This window comes from Kogia breviceps, chromosome 5, assembly GCF_026419965.1.
Source record: "Kogia breviceps isolate mKogBre1 chromosome 5, mKogBre1 haplotype 1, whole genome shotgun sequence".
NCBI classification, from domain to species: domain Eukaryota; kingdom Metazoa; phylum Chordata; class Mammalia; order Artiodactyla; family Physeteridae; genus Kogia; species Kogia breviceps.
In genome coordinates, this window is record NC_081314.1 from 115,802,599 (window position 1) to 115,826,362 (window position 23,764).

Below are 23,764 nucleotides of genomic sequence, written 5' to 3' on the forward strand. Positions count from 1 at the left end.
GTGGTTATCTTTAAACTGTTAAAAACATGAAATTATTTTTGTTTTCTACCATCTGTTCTTATACTGCCAGATGTTTGTTCACAGTTCCTTAGAATTTTGTACCTACTGTTTTCTGCCTTTGATACAGATTCTCTCTCCTGAGGTCACTTAACTCCCAAAAGTTACTGCAGTCATAATACTATGGGTGGGTTGATTAAAGAATCAGATCTAAAAATAACATACCACATTCATATATTCTAAGTGTACTTTTTTTTTCACATTTTAACATGTCTTCAATTGGGATGTGTCTTACAGTGATTAGCATGGTAGTGTTATTTTTCTCTTTATTGGAGGTGTATAAAATAATTCATCTTAAAATTGAAGGTGTCTTAGATTTAAAGATATATGGTAGCTTACCAGCTTTGCCATCTTTATGGCCACCTAGTCACTAGAGAACCCCTTTTATTGTCACTCAGTTTGAAACCTCAGGGTTTGTACCTTACAATAAATTTCCTTAGTTTCTTCAGCAGAAGTGAAGTGAGTTTAGTGCAGAATGATTAAACGATAGTACTTCTTACATCAAAATCCTTATACTTTGAACAGACACTTTATCAAGTGGCTGAGCAAACACAGCAGCTTTTGAAGTATTTGAAGAGCCGTTGAATTTAAGAGTCTTCATGTCTTCACTGTTCTTTAATCTTATTAGTACAGGTCTTCAGAACATGGCTCTTCCTTGGTTCAAATTTAAGGACACATGATAAAATAATGCTTAAAACTTCTTATCTACTTCAACCTGTTGATAGATATATCAAATACTTAGGAAGCTCTTGAATTTAAAATAAGAAGACATAATATTTTAAAACGATATCCAAATGGATAGGAATCTATTTGATCTCCTTTTTTAAAAGAAAATCTCCATAAAAATTCTATCATTCTATCATTCTTTCCCTGCTGTATTTTCCCAAATTGAGCAAGATACATTTTTTCAGTTCAATAATTTTGTGTTCCCCAATCAAGTGACCAAATGAACCAACTAAACAAGAAATTGATGTAGAACAAATGCAATAAACCTCAGATATCCAGTCTCCTTAAGTAATGTTAAGAATTACAGTCCTTTAACACCAATCTTTTAAATTTAATTAAACACTCAGATGGATATCACTTTATCTGTTTTCCTTGTTTTTATTCTTCATGTCATGTTCATTCCAACCTCTTTATGCTTAGAATCTCAAATTTAGAATTAAACAAGAAATTGCCTGCAAAAACACTTTGCCTGATTCTTGGCATAAAATAGGCATCCACTTGTGGAGAGTAGGGTAAGTAGATCTGAATTTGACTTGTGTCTATATCCCAGCTCTGCCACTAAACTTATTGTGTGTCTTTGGGCACAACTATTCTCCCTTTCCAAGTGTTTCCCCAAATTGAGCATCAGTCTCCTTACATTTGAGTACCATTAGTTGCACATGCGAAATCTCATTGGTTTATGTATGTCTCTCCATTTGCATTATCCAAGTTTAGCCATACTACTATCCATGAACCATTGTTAGGTCCCTGGCTGGTTTCTCTGACTCAGTCTTTCCTTTGTTCATCCTATTCTACCCTCAACCTTCAGGTTAATTTTTTTGATTGTCATAACCTGTCTCACAAACCTTCAATGTTCTCATACTTCATTACAAAATAAATCTTAACAGTCTAGCCTAGCCTTCAAAAGTTTTTGTTTACAGACTGTCAATCCTACCTTCCCTCCTTGGCTCTACCTCTCATTGCATATTGCTTTCTGCTTTATTTATAGACATTCATATGCATTTCTAATCTCCCCTTAATAGGCTATGAGTTGCATGTGAACTAAAACCACATCTTAGTTATTTTTTTTTTATATCTTATACAGTGCCTCCTACATTGTGTGTATTTATTAAGTGAATGGGAAAATAATTTCTCCTACCTTCCTCGAATATAAAAAATAAGACATGTAATTTGGCCTTTCTTGGTGAATCAGAATTGTCAACCTGAATATCCATTTCAAAGATGTATTGAGAAGCTATTATGAGAAGGCAGTCTGCTAAGTGTAGGGAGGTAGCTATGAATAAAAGAGATGTGAAGGTGTTGAGATTTCCTTCTAAATTTGTTTTATCCACTGTGGAACTGGAAACCACATGAAGAAGGTAGTTTAAGTGTAAATTGGCTCTGAGTTATATTTTCAGAGGGATGTTCTTCAGTGGAAGACAGGACTTTGTAGGGGTATTGGTGCTGTGTGGGTCCCATGTCATGTGCATATGTGTATCTGTTTGTGTTTGTGTATTTGTGTGTGTTTGTGTGTGCTCACATATACATGAGAAAGAGGGAGTGAGGGAATGCCTGAGTGAGAGAAGAGAAAAACAAAAATCCAATTGCCCAGATAACCTCCTTAAAAATGTTTATGCTAAGCAGTGTTCCTAAAAGATGGGGTTTCCTGATTTTTGTGTCACTGTGAATTGGCATTTTCCATTGGCACTTGCCATCTCCGTCTACAAGGATTAAATCATGAGCTGCTGCATCTGCTGACTTTCAACACCCCCTGAAAGGAGTTCAGGGTGGAGAGCAGAAATGAGGCACTCTGTGCTCTGCGAAAAACTGGCAGAACAGGTCTTCAGATAGTAAGATATTTTCAGGAGCAATTTTCTGAGCCCAAGTCTTGTATCTCCTCATATATAGAAAAGCACTAAAATCCTTCATGGTGACGTCTACTCCTTGTGACTAGCAGTAACCTGCACGAGACTAGTAGAAAACTTCTGTAAAAAGTATGTGCTTGATTGCATGTATTCCCCCTTCACCAAAATCACATATATACTGACCTTCCCCCCTGCCTCTTTGGAGCAGTTTCTCAGAGCTATCTGGGATGCTGTCTCCCAGGCTGCAGTCCTCATTTTGCCCCCAATAAAACTTAACTCGCAACTCTCACATTGTGCATTTTTTAAAGTTGACACTTGAGTAGTATGTTGTAGTAATTTACAGTTATAAAGCTCTTTCACAATCACTACTTTTAATCTAGTGTTTTAAATTGTTGGAATTTCTGGAGTTTAAGGGGTGTGTTTTCTAAAGGATGTGGTTGTATTCCCTGGGTAATAGAGACACAGGGCTGGGGTATTCCAAAAGTGGTCACAGCAGAATTTTTTTCTTTAAATTATAGATCAGAGAAATGTGTCTAAACTGATAGTTTGAAACTTTATGGCTTTTGTAAGCTTTGTCTTTATAGCTATAAATTATAGATTAAGTGAGTAGATTCTAACCATTTTCAGTGTGATGATCCCCTTAATGTCAAAAAGAAATTGGTTCTTATATAACAATTGTTCTTTCAGTATCCTTGATTGGGAAAATATATGAAAAAACTTAACTGTAAATTATGTGACTTTTTAAATGAATTTATATCTCATTAATCAAAAAAGTGCACATTCTTTGAAATACAGTACCAAATGGGTATAATAACATAATTTAGTCTCCAGACAATGTACATATAGAATCCATCCCAGTCCCTTTTAATAACATAATTACTCATTCTGTGAGACCCTTATAACACAATGACCAGTAATTATCAACCCACAGGTTGGGAATCGGTGCTTTTCATGATATACTTGCTGTTGCTTCAGTCACAACTACCAACAATCTATGCTGTTAACCAATAATTTAATAATTGATACTGTATTTCAAGTGTTTTAGAAAGGATTCTAGGTCATTATTCTCTAAACTGTATTGTACTCTTTTTGTTTTTGTTTAATGCTTGCGGTACGCGGGCCTCTCACTGTTGGGGCCTCTCCCGTTGCGGAGCACAGGCTCCGGAAGCGCAGGCTCAGCGGCCATGGCTCACGGGCCCAGCCGCTCCGCGGCATGTGGGATCTTCCCGGACCGGGTCACGAACCCGCGGCCGCTGCATCGGCAGGCGGATTCTCAACCACGGTGCCACCAGGGAAGCCCTGTTTAATGCTTTTTGAAGACTGTGCAAGTATTTAATGAGCTAGGATGAAGAACCAAAGCTAAACTTTTACTTTAGTAGTTCCTTTCATTCCACAATGCTTCATTTATTTACCATGCCCCTAATGATTTATTTTCACTGTCTGTATTTCCCCATTAGATAAATCCATATGCTCAAGTCATGTGCAGCTCTATTGAGTGACTTTAGAATGAATGAGCTTGTGCCCAGTAGTCATCTTTTGAACTCAGTCTTTCTCCCCCTCCCTCTCCCTCTCTTTAAACACAGTAACATGCTGATTACAGTATTAGTCTAATTTTGCATCAGAGTAGGCTGACCTGGATTGACTGAAATGGCACCACCACTCCCAGCAAAAGTTCCTGTGGTGCGTCCATCTGCATCTCTTACCCAAACAGAGGTCCCCTAGGCATGAAAATATGGTCATAGTTTGTTATCCACATGTACTTTTTTTCTCCCATGTACTTTTAATGTGATAACTTTAGCTGTAATGAAAATGTACAAACGTTTCTGAGATTAAATATTTATATACGAGGAAAAGAAAATACAAAGCACCTAGACGCCTATCTGTCTCCCTGCTTAGGCTAGAAGAAACTTAAATGTCTAGGTACCCATTTATATTTACGTGTGGATTTTTTACTCCAGTATCATTTCTAGACTTTCTGAGCATCAGTTTGAACATAATAACCAGAGCTGTTATTTTGTTATAAATACAATAATGCTAACATGCATAATAGCTTATTGTGAAAAATCAGATGTTAAGTTGTAGCAGATCACATGATTGCAACATGAATCCACCTGTGGCATGATGGATAGTATGTTTGCATGATCTTGTGCATTAATAGAAGCATGCTGCTTGTAACCAAGGGGAAAGACTGAGCCTACTTGGTCTTCAGACCACACCTGGACCCTTAGTTCACTTCTGTGTTCCTCACTTTATCAACCAGGATCTAGCAAACTGCGATGAATTCAGAGATGGGGAAATAGTAAAAAGCCATATCAAATGAGTAATGATCAAAGGTTCTGGGATTACATTTAGTAAGTATTTAGCTTTGTATGCAGAGGACACATGGAGACAAAATAGCTATTGTTAAATATTTGAAAATTACTGTATTTTGAACTTATTCCTTATGACTTTTCTGGGTAGAAAAAGTCCCAAGAAATCAACATTCTGTTCAATATGGAGAAGAATTTCTAACAAATGGAATTAGTTACATGAAGAGGAAAGTAGATTCTTCATTAATAGGTATGGATGATCATGTGACGAGCTGTGATAAAAGGAAAAAAAGGATCCCATGGGTGTGCGGACTAGGTAGCCTATAAAGCCCCTTTCAAACATGATAAACTCAACTCAGAAATCTTAGAGAAGAAATGAGAACATAGCACAAATCATCATTAAATGTTTTCAAAATACTCGCTTTTAAATCCTGTCTCAGAAATGTTTTATAATGTCTCATTCAACTCCTAAACTGTTGTGATTCCTTAAGAGCTGTACGTACAAAATTGTGCTAGATTCAGATGCAGCAGAATATGGAGGACACCAGAGACTGGACCACAATACCGATTTCTTTTCTAAACCTTTTGAACATAATAACTGTCCCTATTCTCTTTTGGTAAGTAAAATTTTTAAGGTATTTTCATTTCATTTAAATTTAATTCTGTATTTTCAAAATGATGTGTTTTTGTCCAAGGAAACAACTCTTCAACAAGTAAGCAACATGGAGACAAGGCAGGGAGTAGGGCAAGAGGATTGCACTAAAAAAATAGATGCAATGTGTGTGGTGCTAAACTGAACTGGGTTTTGGAAAAACAAGTAATAAAGGATATTTAGCTGACAATTGAGGAAATTTGAATATTAATAGGATTAAAAATTATTTCTCAAAAAATCAGAGGAAGGCACATTTTAGTTTTCTTTCTATTATGAATAATTCTCTTTTTATACAATTTACTTTCCTTCTGTTCTTGCTTTCTCTGTAATATTTTACATTAAGCAGATTTCTGCATTATTGGTTATCTAATGAAATTTAATTTAAAACACCTTAAAAGAATCTATATATACATTTTTTTCTTTCATGTAGTTATTGATGACTGAATTCATTCTAGTTATAAAATTCTCTGGTTTCCTTATATTACTGAGGAGAGTGTTGTATTATATTAACTAACTTTTACCTTGTGATGTTGACACAATGAAAGAATATTGCTTTAAACTACTAAATTTAATTTCTTTTACAAATGTAGAATAAAATTTTGCCATTTGCAACAATATGGATGGACCTGGAAGGTATTATGCTTGGTGAAATAAGTCAGACAGAGAAAGCCAAATACTGTTTGTTATCACTTAAATGTGGAATCTGAAAAATAAACAAACAAATGAATATAACAAAACAGAAACAGAGTCACAGATATAGGGAACAAACTAGTGGTTACCAGTGCGGGGAGGGAAGAGGGTAACAGCAGGATAGGGGGAGGGATTAAGAAGTACAAACTACTATGTATAAAATAAATAAGCTTCAAGGATATATCATACAGCACAGAGAATATAGCCAATATTTTATAATAACTATAAATGGAGTATAATATATAAAAATTTTGAATCACTATGTTGTACACCTGAAACTAATATTATAAATCAACTCTATCAATAAAAAAAATTTTAATGTAGAATTTAGAAGCTCTGCAGATTTGGAGGAATTCTTCGTTTAATTTATGGCCAAGTCCACATCTGCATTATGTATGTTTCCTTTTCCTGACTAGTCATATATCTATCTTTCTTCCTCTTCCCTCTTCTCTCTGTCTCAGATCTGCATTTTTTTTCGTTTGTTTCACAATAAAAGGTCTTGGATTAAGATTTAAGTCAGAAAGAGAAAAACTAATATCGTATATTAACGCATGTATGTGGACTCTAGAAAAATGGCACAGATGAACCCATTTGCAGGGCAGGAGTAGAAAGGCAGACATAGAGAATGCACGTGTGGACACGGAGTGGGTAAGGGGAGGGTGGGATGAATTGGGAGGTAAGGTTTGACATAAATACACTACCATGCATAAAATAGATAGCTATTGGGAACCTGCTGTATAGCACAGGGAGCTCAGCTCGGTGCTCTGTGATGGCCTAGTTGGGTGGGGTGGTGGGGGGGAGGGAGGTCTAAGAGGGTGGGGATGTATGTATGCGTATGGCTGATTCACTTCGATGTGCGGCAGAAACTAACACAACATTGCAAAGCAATTATACTCCAATAAAGAAAAAATAAATAAAAAGGAAAGATTTGTTTCACTTATGTGAGGCCAGGATGTATCCCACAAATGTATGGCTTTATCATTGCTGTTAAATTCTCTCATTTTTTTTTTGAGTTTGGGTAAAAGTCAAGCATGAGAATCTGTTTGGTACTCCTAGTTCCTCCATTTTTCTACTATATTCCCAACTCTTAGGGTGGTACCAGCACCTTACTTTGTAAGCTGCCATATTATATATGTCAAAGACGGTGGCATAAAATAAATAAAACGAGCAGGGATGAGCAAGATTACGTTGTTGATTATCAGCTCTGAGGAAAGTCAGTAGCCTTAGGAAACCTAGGTGTTACCCTATTTGTGTGTTGAGGTGGGGTGTTGATGACATTGATATGGCTTAGATAGAGATCTAGATCCGTAGTTTGTCAGAACATTCAGTTTTGACATGTAAAATAAGACTGATGCAAATAGCTTCTGAAATGAATAAGAAAATTATCTTAAAGCTCTGAAATAACCAAAAGAGTTAGAGACCCCTGAGGGGTTAGGGAAGGTGACAGCTCATAAAGAGGAGTCATGGAGAAGTAGCACCCACTTGTGATAAAGCTGAACTTGAACTAGACTGAAAGGGTTTTGAAAGTTTCAGATAGCAAAAATGTTATATAGCCAACTTTCCTAAAGGTTCATGTATCCAAAGAGGGTTCTGTTGGGGAGGGAAGCCTGGTAATGTAGTAAAAAAGACCACAAAATGTCATGGAAGGGAATTTGGGATCAAGTCCTCAGTCTGCCATTTACCAGCTATGAGAACTTGAGTAATTTGATCTTTTTGTGACTCGATTTCCCTGTCTCCATAGTGAGGATCAATAATAGTATCCTGCCTACAGCAGGAGGTTCTTGTGAGGCATAAATTAATTAACACAGCCAAGCTTTGGGGAAGCTGCAAAATGCTACTGCACATGTATTCAAAAGTTGCTGTTGTTGTGGCTATTCAATAATTATTTAGGTATTTTAAGCATGTCAAGGCACTACGTGCTTTGAGGATATTCTCCCAATTTTGGAAAAATTATCTTCTTAGGCGAGGGCTTGCAATCTTTGAGTGTGGGCAAAAAAATATCTTGACATCCTTTTGATTTTTTAAGAGCAAAGATATTCTGTTATAATTAAAACAAGCCAAGTAACCAGTGGCAGCAACAGTCAGGAGATTACTTTTCAAGCACTAATTGAATTGATCTTCCAAATATGGACTGTGCAGTACTAAATTAGCAGGTGGAATGGAGAAGGTCAGATAAGTCTCCACAACAGGTAGAGGAATACAGCACTGCAAGCACATGAGAAATAGAATAGAGCTTCAACACTGCCTGTAATAGAATTCTGATCCAACTCGGTCAAAAGGTAAAGATTAGCCCTGTCTTCTCAGCAGCAGCGTCTTGTTTTTGATAACTACTGATGCTTTAGGAATGACTCCTTTTATTTTATTTTTTAAATTTTAATTTTTTTTATTGGGGTATGGTTGTTTTCCAGTGTTGTGCTAGTTTTTACTGTACAGCAAAGTGGAGTTACCTGTGCTATACAGCAGGTTCTTATTAGTTATCTATTTTATACATATAAGTGTATATATGTCCATCGCAATCACTGAGTTCATCACACCCCCCAGCACTTATCCCCTGCTTTTCCCTTTTGTGGTCCTTATATTTGTTCTCTACATCTGTGTCTCTATTTCTGCTTTGCAAACAGGTTCATCTGTACCATTTTTCTAGATTCCACATATATGCGTTAATATACAATATTTGTTTTTCTTTTTCTGACTTACTTCACTGTATGACACTCTGTAGGTCCATCCACACCTATACAAATGATCCAATTTTGTGACTTTTTATGGCTGAGTAATATTCCATTGTATATATGTACCACATCTTCTTTATCCATTCATCTGCTGATGGGCATTTAGGTTGCTTCCATGACCTGGCTATTGTAAGTAGTGCTGCAATGAACATTGGGGTGCATGTGTCTTTTTGAATTATGGTTTTCTCTGGGTATATGCCCAGTAGTGGGATTGCTGAGTCATATGGTAATTCTATTTTTAGTTTTTTAAGGAACCTCCATACTCTTCTCTATAGTGGCTGTACCAATTTACATTCCCACCAACAGTGCAAGAGGGTTCCCTTTTCTCCACACCCTCTCCAGCATTTATTGTTTGTAGATTTTCTGATGATGCCCATTCTAACCAGTGTGAGGTGATACCTCACTGTAGTTTTGATTTGCATTTCTCTAATAATTAGTGATGTTGAACAGCTTTTTTGTGCCTCTTAGCCATCTGTATATCTTCTTTGGAGAAATGTCTGTTTAGGTCTTCTGCCCATTTTTGGATCGGGTTGTTTGTTTTTTTAATATTGAGCTGCATGAGCTGTTTATATATTTTGGAGATTAATCCTTTGTCCGTTGATTCACTTGCAAATATTTTCTCCCACTCTGAGGGTTGTCTTTTTGTCTTGTTTATGGTTTCCTTTGCTGTGCAAAAGTTTTTAACTTTCATTAGGTCCATTTGTTTATTTTTGTTTCTATTTCCATTACTCTAGGAGGTGGGTTCAAAAAGATCTTGCTGTGATTTATGTCAAAGAGTGTTCTTCCTATGTTTTCCTCTAAGAGTTTTATACTGTCTGGTTTTACACTTAAGTCTTTAATCCATTTTGAGTTTATTTTTGTATATGGTGTTATGGAGTGTTCTAATTTCATTCTTTTACATGTAGCCGTCCTGTTTTCCCAGCACTACTTATGGAAGGGACTGTCTTTTCTCCATTGTATATCCTTGCCTCCTTTGTCATAGATTAGTTGACCATAGGTGTGTGAGTTAAACTCTGGGCTTTCTATCCTGTTCCATTGATCTATATTTCTGTTTTTCTGCCAGTACCATATTGTCTTGATTACTGTAGCTTTGTAGTATAGTAGGAAGGCAGGAAGCCTGATTCCTCCAGCTCCATTTATTTTTCTCAAGATTGCTTTGCCTATTGAGTCTTTTGTGTCTCCACACAAATTTTAAGATTTTTTGTTCTAGTTCTGTAAAAAATGCTATTGGTGATTTGATAGGGATTGCATTGAATCTGTAGATTGCTTTGGGTAGTGTACTCATTTTCACAATATTGATTCTTCCAATCCAAGGACATGGTATATCTCTCCATCAGTTTGTGTCATCTTTGATTTCTTTCACCAGTGTCTTATAGTTTTCTGAGTACAGGTCTTTTACCTCCTTAGATAGGTTTATTCCTAGGTATTTTATTCTTTCTGTTGCAGTGGTGAGTAGGATTGTTTCCTGAATTTTTCTTTCTGATCTTTTGTTGTTACTGTCTAGAAATGCAAGAGATTTCTGTGCATTAGTTTTACATCCTGCAACTTTACCAAATTCATTGATTAGCTCTAGTAGTTTTCTGGTGACATATTTAGGATTTTCTATGTATAGTATCATGTCATCTGAAAGGAGTGACAGTTTTACTTCTTCTTTTCCATTTTGTATTCCTTTTATTTCTTTGTTTTCTCTGATTGACATGGCTAGACTTCCAAAACTATATTGAATAATAGTGATGAGAGTGGACATCCTTGTCTTTTTCCTGATCTTAGAGGAAATGGTTTCAGTTTTACACCATTGAGAATGATGTTTGTTGTGGGTTTGTCATATATGGCCTTTATTTTGTTGAGGTAGGTTCCCTCTATGCCAACTTGCTGGAGAGTTTTTACCATAAATGGGTGTTGAATTTTGTCAAAAGCTTTTTCTGCATCTATTGAGATGATCATATGGTTTTTCTCCTTCGATTTGTTGATATGGTGTATCACATTGATTGATTTGCAAATATTGAAGAATCCTTGCATCCCTTGGATAAATCCCACTTGATCATGGTGTATGATCCTTTTAATGTGTTGTTGGATTCTGTTTGCTAGTATTTTGTTGAGGATTTTTGCATCTATATTCATCAGTGATATTGGTCTGTAATTTTTTTTTTTTTTTTGGAGTATCTTTTTCTGGCTTTGGTATCAGTGTGATAGTAGCCTCATAGAATGAGTTTGGGAGTGTTCCTTCCTCTGCAATTTTCTGGAAGAGTTTGAGAAGGATGGGTGTTAGCTCTTCTCTAAACATTTGATAGAATTCACCTGTGAAGCCATCTGGTCCTGGACATTTGTTTGTTGGAAGATTTTTAATCGCAGTTTCAATTTCATTACTTGTGATTGTTCTGTTCAGATTTTCTATTTCTTCCTGGTTCAGTCTTGGAAGGTTATACCTGTCTAAGAATTTGTCCATTTCTTCCAGGTTATCCATTTTATTGATATAGAGTTGCTTGTAGTAGTCTCTTACGATGCTTTGTATTTCTGCAGTGTCCATTTTAACCTGCCCTTTTTCATTTCTAATTTTATTGATTTGAGTCTTCTCCCTGTTTTTCTTGATGAGTCTAGCTAAAGGTTTATCAATTTTGTTCATCTTCTCAAAGAACCAGCTTTTAGTTTTATTGATTTTTGCTATTGTTTCCCTTGTTTCTATTTCATTTATTTCTGCTCTGATCTTTATGATTTCTTTCCTTCTACTAATTTTGGGGTTTTGTTTTTTCTTCTCTCTGTAGTTCCTTTAGGTGTAACATTAGATTGTTTATTTGAAAAATTTCTTGTTTCTTGAGGTAGGATTGTATTGCTATAAACTTCCATCTTAGAACTGCTTTTGTTGCATCTCATAGATTTTGGGTCATCGTGTTTTCCTTGTCATTTGTCTCTAGGTAGTTTTTGATTTCCTCTTTGATTTCTTCAGTGATTTCTTGGTTACTTAGTGGCGTATTGCTTAGCCTCCACATGTTCATTTTTTTTTATGTTTCTTTTCCTGTAATTTATTTGTAATTTCATAGCATTGTGGTCAGAAAAGATGCCTGATACGATTTAAATTTTCTTCAATTTACCGAGGCTTCATTTGTGACCCAAGATGTGATCTATCCTGGAGAATGTTCCATGTGCACTTGAGAAGAAAATGTAATCTACGGTTTTCAGATGGAATGCCCTATAAATATCAAATAAATCTATCTGGTTTATTGTGTCATTTAAAGCTTGTGTTTCCTTATTAATTTTCTCTCTGGATGATCTGTCCTTTGGTGTAAGTGAGGTGTTAACATCCCCCACTATTATTGTGTTACTGTCAATTTCCCCTTTTATAGCTGTTAGCATTTGCCTTATGTATTGAGGTGCTCCTATGTTGGGTGCATATATATTTATAATTGTTATATCTTCTTCTTGGATTGATCCCTTGATCGTTATCTAGTGTCCTTCCTTGTCTCTTGTAACATTCTTTATTTTAAAGTCTATTTTTTCTGATATGAGTATTGCTACTCTAGCTTTCTTTTGATTTCCATTTGCATGGAATATCTTTTTCCATCCCCTCACTTTCAGTCTGTATGTGTCCCTAGGTCTGAAATGGGTCTCTTGTAGACAGCATAAGGTATAGGTCTTGTTTTTGTATCCATTCAGTGAGCCTGTGTCTTTTGGTGGGAGCATTTAATCCATTCACTTTTAAGGTAATTATCGATATGTATGTACCTGTTACCATTTTCTTAATTGTTTTGGGTTTGTTTTTGTAGGTCCTTGTCTTCTCTTGTGTTTCTGACTTAGAGAAGTTCCTTCAGCATTTGTTTTAAAGCTGGTTTGGTGGTGCTGAATTCTCTTAGCTTTTGCTTGTCTGTAAAGCTTTTGATTTCACCATCTAATCTCAATGAGATCCTTGCTGGGTAGAGTATTCTTGGTTGTAGGTTGTTCCCTTTCATCACTTTAAATATATTTGTACCAGTCCCTTCTGGCTTGCAAAGTTTCTGCTAAGAAGTCAGCTGTTAACCTTATGGGAGTTCCCTTGTATGTTATTTGTCGTTCTTCCCTTGTTGCTTTTAATAATTTTTCTTTGTCTTTAATTTTTGTCAGTTTGATTACTATATGCCTTGGTGCGTTTCTCCTTGGATTTATCCTGCCTGGGACTCTCTGCACTTCCTGGACTTGGGTGGCTATTTACTTTCCCATGTGAAGTTTTCAATTATAGTGTCTTGAAATGTTTTCTCTGGTCCTTTCTCTCTCTCTTCTCCTTCTGGAGCCCCTATAATGTGAATGTTTGTTCATTTAATGTTGTACCAGAGGTCTCTTAGAGTGTCTTCATTTCTTTTCATTGTTTTTTCTTTATTCTGTTCCATGGCAGTGAATTCCACCATCTGTCTTCCAGGTCACTTATCTGTTCTTCTGCCTCAGTTATTCTGCTATTGATTCCTTCTAATGTATTTTTCATTTCAGTTATTGTATTGTTCATCTCTGGTTTTTTGTTCTTTAATTCTTCTAGGTCTTTATTAAACATTTCTTGCATCTTCTCAGTCCTTGCCTCCATTCTTTTTCCGAGGTCCTAGATCATCTTCACTATCATTATTTTGAATTCTTCTTCTGGAAGGTTGCCTATCTCTACTTCATTTAGTTGTTTTTCTGGGGTTTTATCTTGTTCCTTCATCTGGAACATAATCCTCTACCTTTTCATTTTGTCTATCTTTCTGTGATTGTGGTTTTCATTCACAGGCTGCAGGATTGTAGTTCTTCTTGCTTCTGCTGTCTGCCCTCTGGTGGATGAGGCTATCTAAGAGGCTGGTGCAGGTTTCCTGATGGGAGGGACTGGTGATGGGTAGAGCTGGGTGTTGCTCTGGTGGGTAGAGCTCAGTAAAACTGTAATCTGCTTGTCTGCTGATGGGTGGGGCTGTGTTCCTTCCCTGGTGGTTGTTTGGCCTGAGGTGACCCAGCACTGGAGACTGCAGGCTTTTTGGTGGGGCTAATGGTGGACTGTCAGAGGCCTCAAGCCAATGAATACTTCCCAGAACTTCTGCTGCCAGTGTCCTTGTCTCCTCAGTGAGCCACAGCCACCCCCTGCCTCTGCAGCAGACCCTCCAACACTAGCAGGTAGGTCTGGTTTAGTCTCCTATGGGGTCACTGCTCTTTCCCCCAGGTCCTGGTCTGCACACTACTTTGTGTGTGCCCTCTAAGTGTGGAGTCTCTGTTTCCCCTAGTCCTGTCGAAGTCCTGCAATCAAATCCCACTAGCCTTCAAAGTCCAATTCTCTGGGGATTCCTCCTCCCATTGCTGGACCCCAGGTTGGGAAGCCTGATGTGGGGCTCAGAACCTTCACTCCAGTAGGTGGACTTCTGTGGTTTAATTGTTCTCCAGTTTGTGAGTTGCCCACCCAGTGGTTATGGGATTTGATTTTATCATGTTTGTGCCCCTCCTACCCTTTCATTGCGGCTTCTCCTTCGTCTCTGGATGTGGGGTATCTTTTTTGGTGAGTTCCAGTGTCCTTCTGTCAATGATTGTTCAGCAATTAGTTGTGGTTCCAGTGCTCTTGCAAGAGGGAGTGAGTGCATGTCCTTCTACTCCACCATCTTGAACCAATCTAGGACTGACTCATTTTAAATAAGTCTTTAGACTCCAGATGAAGTGATCACTGGTTTTAATGTAGAAATAAGGGAATTCAATAAATCAACTGTACTTCCATTAAAAAAAAAAATTGGTTGGTGGTTAGGGATGATTTCTTAAGCAAGTTGTATGTACCTAAAATATTCATTATAGTATTTCATATATTTTTGTATATGACATTGTGATTTTTGTAATAATTTATATTAATGCAACAAAATAATATAATAAAATTTTTTAAAAGAATAAGGGAGCCCAAGTAGACCTGAAAATCCAATAAAACAGATTTGTTCTTACCAGAGTTATCCTTCAAAGAGCCAAAGAAAAAAATTACATTAATATACATACCTAATATAAGAATGAATCATCATAATGGAACTCTTTATTAAACTGATCAGTATGCACTGGGATCTAATCAGGTTTCTTGAACATGATCCTAAGTGCTCTAGGTCTCATTCGACCACCTTCTGCCTCCCACATGCCTAGGGAAGGAGAGAACAAAATGTAATATTTTTTCTTTTCCATGAAATTTCTGTCCATCATAACTAGTACACTGTATTTGCCAAAACTTAATTTGCAAGCTCAATAATCGAAAGGATCTGTTGATTAAGTGTCAAATCTGATTTGAAACAGAGATCAAAGGAATCTTAAAATAGCCATATATGCTGCAGCATCACCAGGTACCATCCTGGTGTCTTCTTTACATGCTCCATCAGTTGAAACTGTGAAGCCAGAGGAGAACTGCATGAGTACTACTGTTGAAACATATATGCTAAGATTGGAGTATCTCACAAATGCCAAGAAGCTATAGGGCAGAACTTTTCCATTCTTCTTTACTGACAGTTTTTGGAACTGCATTTTAGCATAATGATTTCTCTATATTTTGGTTCCTGATATAGGAACTTATATTAATCTATATCTTAATCAATGCACGAGGAGGGGCAGGGGTGCTTGCTTCCTCTTTTCTGATTCATAAGTTCAAATTCCATGGCACAAATGGAAGAGCAGAGATTATTGAACCTGAAGTGAATTAGATTCCTTTACAATAACTTAAGCAGTCTTAATGGTGAAATGTGAATAAAGCAATAGTTTTAGCATCTATTACTTTGCCAATTAATCTCCTTATCCTTAAGAAGTAGATCTGTTTATTCCCATTCTAAATTTGGTGATACAGAGGTAGACTTCTAGTTTAAATAGGGCATTTGGCATAGAGGTATCTTTCTTATTGTCCCTCAGTTGTAGGCATTGAAAATATCAATTAAGTTGGGAAATGTTTTTTGCTCTATCCAGAATTATGAAAATGTTTAGTATTTTTTTCAGACAAAATCAATTTTGATTCTTAAAGTTTAGTCTTTTTCATATTCTAAATTAAATGAGATAATATATACTTCTACATTAATAAGATTTTTTCTTAGAAAATATTTTATGAACTAAAGCATGTATGTGAAAATTAAAATTATTTTATATGTCACCCTTATTTTTCAAAATAGTTTATTTTTTATGACAAGTGTATATATATAGGTTGTTAAGGGTCTAATGCCCTTTTCATCAAATGATGTTATCACTCTGATTATGTGCTATTGCTAACTTTTACAATTTCTAAGAACATTTTAAAACTTGCCTTTTAAGTATTTTTAATTTAAAGTTATTTTCAAATTTTCTGTTTTCAAATTTTTGACACGCTGTTTGCAAAAATTGTGTAATTAATCTTTATAACTCAATTTTGACCCTAGAAGAACATAATCCTTTGCCTGGATGAAATGATATAGTAGATTATTGTGTGGTCAGTTATTTTTTGAGCCATACATAATGGTTTGCATAGTGATTAAGTCATTCAGGTAGTCAAAATAACTGGGTAGATTAGCATGCATTTTGACTCTCTTAATAAATGAACTAGATTATAATGTGGCATTCTGATTCCTTGTGAAGAATGGACTATAAAGATAGCTAGAAAAATGAAATTCATGGCTCTACATTACACTGTCTCACATGTTCTTCATGTGATCCTAGCTACAAAATGTTTACGGCCTAATGGTTAGTAAGTGGGCCTAGTGAACATGTTTATCAGCATATTTTATTTGTGATGTGTGTACTAAATATGAGTTGTTCATATTTAAATATAAGCATTTATGTTTAAATCTACTTAAAATATGTTCATATTTCTTTTGCCGTTTGAATCAAAACTATTTATAGAATTAAAATTGTAAATTGAGATTTACAGAGCCAATATTAGCACTAAATTATAGAGTCCCCAAATTGTTCATGTCTGTAATTGTCTCATCATAAAGATTAGCTCTAATTATCTTAAGTCCTTTAGTATAATTTGTAGTCATTTCCTAACTACTAAGAACACTGATTTATATACTCAGAACCCTAGTAAAGAAGAAAACTCCAAAATCCATAAATAGCCATAGTTAAGAAAAATCCATTGCTTGGGGAAATTCTTTCATGTCGCCTATACTGCAGGGGCTCTAAAGCAACATGAACACATTCTGGTAATTAACACTGCAGTGAAAAAATATAAATACACAATATTCCCATTAATGATATTGTACAATTATCAACTGATGGTTTTTGAGCAGATAGTATTAAGAGGTCTCTAAGTGTGGCTGGAATTGACATCATAAAGGTCCTTACATAAAATGGCCAGCATCGTTGAGAGAGAATTCTTGGAGGATTTTTTTAACCATTAAATGACAAAATAGTAAACTCAATGCATTTACTGCAAACCTTGAAGTTCTTATGTCATCCAGTTTGCTTTACACTTAAATTTGGGCTAGCTAAAATACCAGAGATCACAGAGAGTAAGCTTGCTTATAAATTATGAGCTTATAGTTATTCATATTTCATTAATGAAATCGGTATGAGGTTATGAATTAGCGTAGATATCAAAAGTGCATAAGATCCAGTAAAAGATTGAGGTGACGTGTCCTGGTATATCACTGTGCCACACTGAGCAAGGACCTATCATTTTTTTGTCCTAGGCCTGACTTGTGTGTTTTATTGCTTCTTTCTCAGGAGACTTGGGCTAATCATAATATTTTTATCTGCACATAGGACCAAATAATATCAGAGAAATGTTTTTAAGGTAAAGGGAACTGAAATTCTTTTCTCCAGTTTCCAGTGCTGCTGAGAAACTTAGATTGGTCTTCAGTTTTAGAATAGCCCTAACAGAACAAATCAGAACCATTCTGATTATAACCTGCTGTCCCACTGATTAGTTACACCTAGTTACTATGATTCCCCAAACTAAACAGCTAGAATAAGTACCTAGCAAATTCCTTTAGAAGGGCAGGACAACTGTCTCTTGATTCATGCCTGGTTTGAGAAGACCTGGAGAGAGAAATGATTGAATCTGATTGTTGATTTCTTTTATTTCTCCTCTTTTGCTTTGGTCTGTTGCTGCTTTAGTCTGTAGTGTCATTGTGGAAATAGGCCATCCTTTGGACTGGATTTGTCCAGACCATTGGTAATAGTCCTGCTTTGTTCATGAGTACCTCCAGCTTCCTTTTGTTGAACCAATCTTATAACATCTTACCTATCACAGTCAAAGAGAAACTATAGAATGGAAGAGATTATATTAGCAATTAAATCATGATGTGGTTTTATATGACATTAAAAACAATGTGTAAATTGTAGGGAAACTGATTATGGCACTGAAATACGTGGGTTCCCCACACTTAATGACTGCAAGAATGTAATATTTATCTTTTGGAAGTACTGAATTGCAAATCAGACTGTGAGACATTGAGTAACCCAGTAAACTGTTAGCATTTGTGAAATTTTTCTCAGATGACCATGTTCTTTTCCTAAATCACTGTTACTTTTGATTCAAGATTAGAAAAACTGTTCCCTAGTTGTTACATTCATAATATAAATTTCTCAAAATTCCATCATTTATAAACTGCTTTAATCTTTAATGTTCAAAGCTAACCAGCTGTATTGGTGTGTCTTATTTTTTCTAAACAGTTGTAAGAGGTCTTTATCACAGAAACCTCAAGGGAAAACATTGTGTTCATTTGCAGAGTTGACATGCATTGGACATACAATGGTCTCAGTCAATGAAAATCAGCTGTTCTGTTCTTTAATTTTTTTTTTCCTAAAGCCCTGTTTGCTTTGCATCTTTCATTCCAGTTCTAAACTATAAAAACCTTTTTATTTTTTTTTTAACTGTCAGTCAAGTTTTCAGTTAAAGTGACTGAAAATAGTAAAATATTCACAAAGTCAGAAATGGAGAGATATTGTCACAATGAAGACAGCAATCTATAATATTATTTTTACTGTTTGCTTTGTTAATAGTCATTAAATATGTGTAAAACAGCACATAGATAAGCATCAAGCAGTTCAAATCACTTCTCAGCTTTATAAAAATTATTTTAGATGTAAGTGTATTAAAGAATATCTTGTGAAATATGCACATATTGATTCCTCTATTACCTACTCCATCATTCATTCTTTTATTTAGTCATCATTGGCACCTACTTTGTCCATTGGCACCTACTAAAAGTTAGAAGTATGAAGATATATGGCCTATACCCTGGTAAACCTCATGGTCTAGTGGGAAGGATTGATCATAAACTTGAAAAAGAATTACAAATTGTTAAGTGTTCAGAAAAAAACAAAAATGATGCTGTGTTAGGAAATGACATGGAGACACCATCACATCTAGAGTTATCAAGGAACACCTCTCCGTGGAACAGGGATTTTTCAAGATCTAAGAGATAGGGAACTAGCCAGGTAAAGAGTGTTCTGAACAGAGGGGCAGGCAGGGGCCAAGACCAAGAGGAAGGGAAGGATGTGGAGTGTTCAAGGAACGGGAAGGGCCCTGTGGCCAGAGCATGGTGAGGGGAGAAGGGGTAAGTGAAGAGCAGATCTGAGATGGGAGCTGGACCTTTACAAGAAGGAGCTGAGTCAGGACTCCCCAGGGGTAGGCAAAGAATGTGGATTATATTTTCGGTACAGTGGCAAGCTTCTTGATTGATTTAAATTGGATCGGAGCCTAAAATACACTTAGGATACCTTATACTGTTACCATTAAGGTTTTGTTCTTAAAATAACAGGAGAAAACACAAACCAGAACGATAATAAAAGTGTCTTGATGTGAGCAGTCTTTTGTATGTTACTTTTGTTCCCCTGAATAGAATAACATTGTGAACTGGAGGGCAGCCTTCCTTCACCACCTGATAGCGCCTAAAAGGGAGCAGCCAGGGCTATTTCTGTCCCTAGTGTCTGAGGAACATTGGTTTTTGTAAAGCGTATGGAGCCCTCTAGCGGGGACTGTTTTAAAGGCGTCTTACGTTGATGCCAGAACTGTTGGAACTGTGGGATTTGAGTCTCCTCAGAGCCAGTAGAATTGTAAAGGTAACTGTAATTTAGGCAAATGTGAAACTGCATCATGCCTCAGTCGCTGTGACACGATGACATCACGCCCAGCTTTTCTTTCAAATGCGCTGACTCTATTGTGTTGTCTTAGGTGTACATTCCAAACCGAGTGGCCCTCATCCTTCAGAATGTGGACCTGCCCAGCTAAAGAGATCTGATTGCAGCTCCAGCAAAGAAAGATGTGCGCTTTGTTTTCCCACGCTTGTTGTCCCAGAGCTTGTAATGTGTAAGCTTTTCAAAATATATTGGTCTAGCCTAAATGTCAGATGTCTGAAATTCAATACTGGTTTATGAAAATGAATGTCAAACTTTTCTTTAAGGAGGAGAGGGGAACATATTTTTTGAAATTTTGGAGATCCTAGACTATATTTTCCAGCCATCTGAACATCTAGGATCCTCAAATGAAATGTTATATATCATGTCTTCAAACAATTTTGCCTTACAGGCCAATTATTTAGTCCTTTTAAGTTCAGATTTGAATCATGTGTCATGTTTGATTATTTCTGTTGAATGTATACAGCATCTTTTTTTTTTTTTTTTTTTTTTTTTTGTGGTACGCGGGCCTCTCACTGTTGTAGCCTCTCCCGTTGCGGAGCACAGGCTCCGGACGCGCAGGCTCAGCGGCCATGGCTCACGGGCCCAGCCGCTCCGCGGCATGTGGTAGCTTCCCGGACCGGGGCACGAACCCATTTCCCCTGCATTGGCAGGCGGACTCTCAACGACTGCGCCATCAGGGAAGCCCCAGCATCTTTTTTAAGGCGGATATCTGGTGGCTTTATTTGTTCTCCTATCTCTCGGTCTAAATTACAAAGTACCAAGATTGTTACTCTCGTTTTTCAAATTGTGTTTAGAAATACTGTAATAAGTATATAATAATAATATAAAACTAAGAATTGTGTCAAAGATAAAAGTTGTTGCCTATGAACTCATCCATGCCTTATTTTGCATAAGTTTTATCTTGTGATCTCTTGTTCACTTAGTATCTTGGTAAATGCTAATATCTTCATTTCTGAAGGCCTGACTTGGTAACTGTAACATTTCAGAAACTTTTACTTTTAGTCAATAAAAAAATATTGCAAAATTGCCTTTGATAATGTTTATTTTGCTGTGATGTTATGGGGATTGATTTAAAGTGAATATTAAAATGCCTCTCTCAGCTCTGAGACCTTCCCCACATATGTGCATATTGCACGATGGACTAGGCGTGGGGATTAATACTATTTTTTTTCCTTAGGTACTATTTGGTAACTTGAAATTATACTAAATAACTCAGATATTTAAGCTACTTTTGAGCTCTAAACCTCAACACATTTAGAAGCTGAGTGAACTATCTCAACTCCATGGGATACTCCATCATGAAATTGCCCCTTGGTTTATTAAATAGCAGGCCACAGGTAATTCATTCATAACTGAGAAATTATGATGCACTTATGAGACATAAAGTATCTGTCACTTTTTAAAAGATTTAATATTTTCCTTTGCATTAATACTGACTGCTTCTTTTTTTGTTTGTTTTTAGCTTGATTATCATGACTAATAAGGAGTACATGAAAGTCTATAAAAAACTGGTTCAGTAATGGAAGAGATTAGCAAAAGAGACTTCCTTTTATAGCTAAACCTGCATACTAACCATCTTTCTTATAACTTGAGTAAAGCCGTGAATCTAGGTCTGACACATGTTATTTGTCTTAATTTCAAAAGTACAGTAATAGTTTGATTTCCTGACAGCGATGCCAGATGATGATGACACATGTTAGGAAAGACTACTGAAAGCCTTCTGTAATGCTTTTCCCCTTACGGATGTGTTACTAACATTTTAGCACTGCCATGATTTGTGCACTGTGCCTGTTATTGATAATAACATGATGTCCAACCATGATGTTTTGTGTTCTAGTTTATAATTTCTTACCTTTGTTCTTATGTATAAAGAGATATGCTAATTTTCTATCATGACTCTTTAAAAATATGACAAATCACTTCACACCTAGAACTCATTTTTTTGTTTGTTTTTTTGACTTCAACCTCTGTGGAAAGTCAAAAAGACCAGAGTAGTTATATGCTATATTTTCATTATGTTGACTGACCTTACTATTATGGTCTTTAGATTTCACAGTGTAAAGTTCGAATTTAACAATGTAATGTAAGTTAATTGACTTTGTCAAGTATTCCCCTGCCACAAGAACAATAAACAGATGTTTTAGGTGTGAAACATAAAAATACATGCAAAGAAATAAAATATTGAGTCCAAATAGAATGTAATAGTTGGATTTTTCTTCCCTGTCGTAGCAAAAGCCTTTATAGAACAGTTTAATATTTGTACTGTATTTCACTTTACATCTTCATTTTTGATTCAGTAACATTCTTGTCATCATGTAGTCCAGTGGGAAGTTTTTTCTTTTTACTGGTTAAGCATTTTCAATAATCACAACAGAGAGATGCAAAATTTTACTCTGTCTGCCTTATAATAATGTTTTTTTCCTCTGCTGTGTTTATTACGAACATCAAAAATGAGAGTGATCTATCTTTGTTGGCTTTTTTAGGATAAATATTTCTACTGTTTTAATTTTTTATGTTCTAGAAAACACGGGTGAGTACAGATGTCTTTCCATCATTTTTTTTAATATTAGCAAGTATTAGTAATTACTCTATTATCCAAAAGAGAATTTACCCCTCATGCTAATGATGCTTGATGTTTTAGTTTAATATTAGCTTACTCAGAAAATACCATAGTTTTAATCATCAATACTTGCACTGTAAACATTTTTCCTGGAATGTTTCTCACTTTATAGCACTTGAACTCTGAGGGTCAACTCCTTTCATATTTTCTTTTCTGTACCTTTGATGTTTCTCACTTTGCCCTGTTCTTAGCTGATGTATTCATCTCTAACATAAAATGAGGGATTTAGCCACCATGTTCCTCAAGATCAAAAAATAACCAGTGACAATAAACTGACTTTTCTCGTAGCAGCTGTAAAAGAACGCATGTATTTTTTCCTCTTGACTCCACACTCCCCTTAGCAATATCAACTCAACATTTGTCACCCATCAGGGTTATAGCCATTGCTATGCGGGCTCATACAGGAGGTTGTCTGGATAAGGAGCCTATTCTTCAAATAATACAGGAGAGAGAGCAGATAGATCTGGGGGAAACGATGAAGGGTAATGTGTTTTCCTCTATTGTTCTGCTTGCAGCTTCAGGGCAAATATCTTTTCACCATCTCTGGTTCTGCAGCCATTGAATCGGGTGATGAAAGCATCATAAAATAGGTTTCCTATTGCTCTTCCTGTTTAGAATGAACCAGAGCAGACATACCTGATAGAAAGCAAAACAGGGAAGCAGTTTTCTGCCTGGCCTTACACCTCTCAGATTATTTCTTTTTGCCTGTTTTGAATCGTGTCCTGAACTAGGGTTCTTTACAGTGGTGGGTTTTTTTTAATCTACACATTCCTTATAGGGAGACAAGCACTGAGCTATGAACCTTGCTAGGTAGAATATTCTGATGAAAGAAAATAGAAATCTAAGGCACAGCAATGTCGTGTCCTTTACGCAATAGAGTTCATTTATCATTCACAATGCGTGAGGCTTGAAATGTAGATAAATTTTCCCACTAAAGCCAGCCTTCAGGGGGAGAAAAATCATATGAACTCCCTACTAATTTTTCTGCTCTATTGTCTTATTAGTGGTGATTTGTAGAGAATTGCAGAGAAACATTCATACTTTAGGGCAGGATTTCTTAATTGGTAGTATGAGGGATTAAGATACAG

At 36.1% G+C, this 23,764-nt stretch overlaps 1 protein-coding gene across 1 annotated transcript in view; it reads left to right on the plus strand.

The window, feature by feature from the left end:
* GBE1 (1,4-alpha-glucan branching enzyme 1) overlaps positions 1 to 22,199 on the plus strand; it is a 304,227-nt gene extending 282,028 nt beyond the window's left edge. The window contains exons 15-16 of the mRNA XM_059065713.2: positions 5,436 to 5,553; positions 20,091 to 22,199. Of these exons, the coding sequence (XP_058921696.1) occupies positions 5,436 to 5,553; positions 20,091 to 20,147 (175 nt within the window). The 3' untranslated portion in view covers positions 20,148 to 22,199. The remainder of the gene's footprint in view (positions 1 to 5,435; positions 5,554 to 20,090) is intronic.
* The last annotated feature ends 1,565 nt before the right edge of the window (positions 22,200 to 23,764 follow it).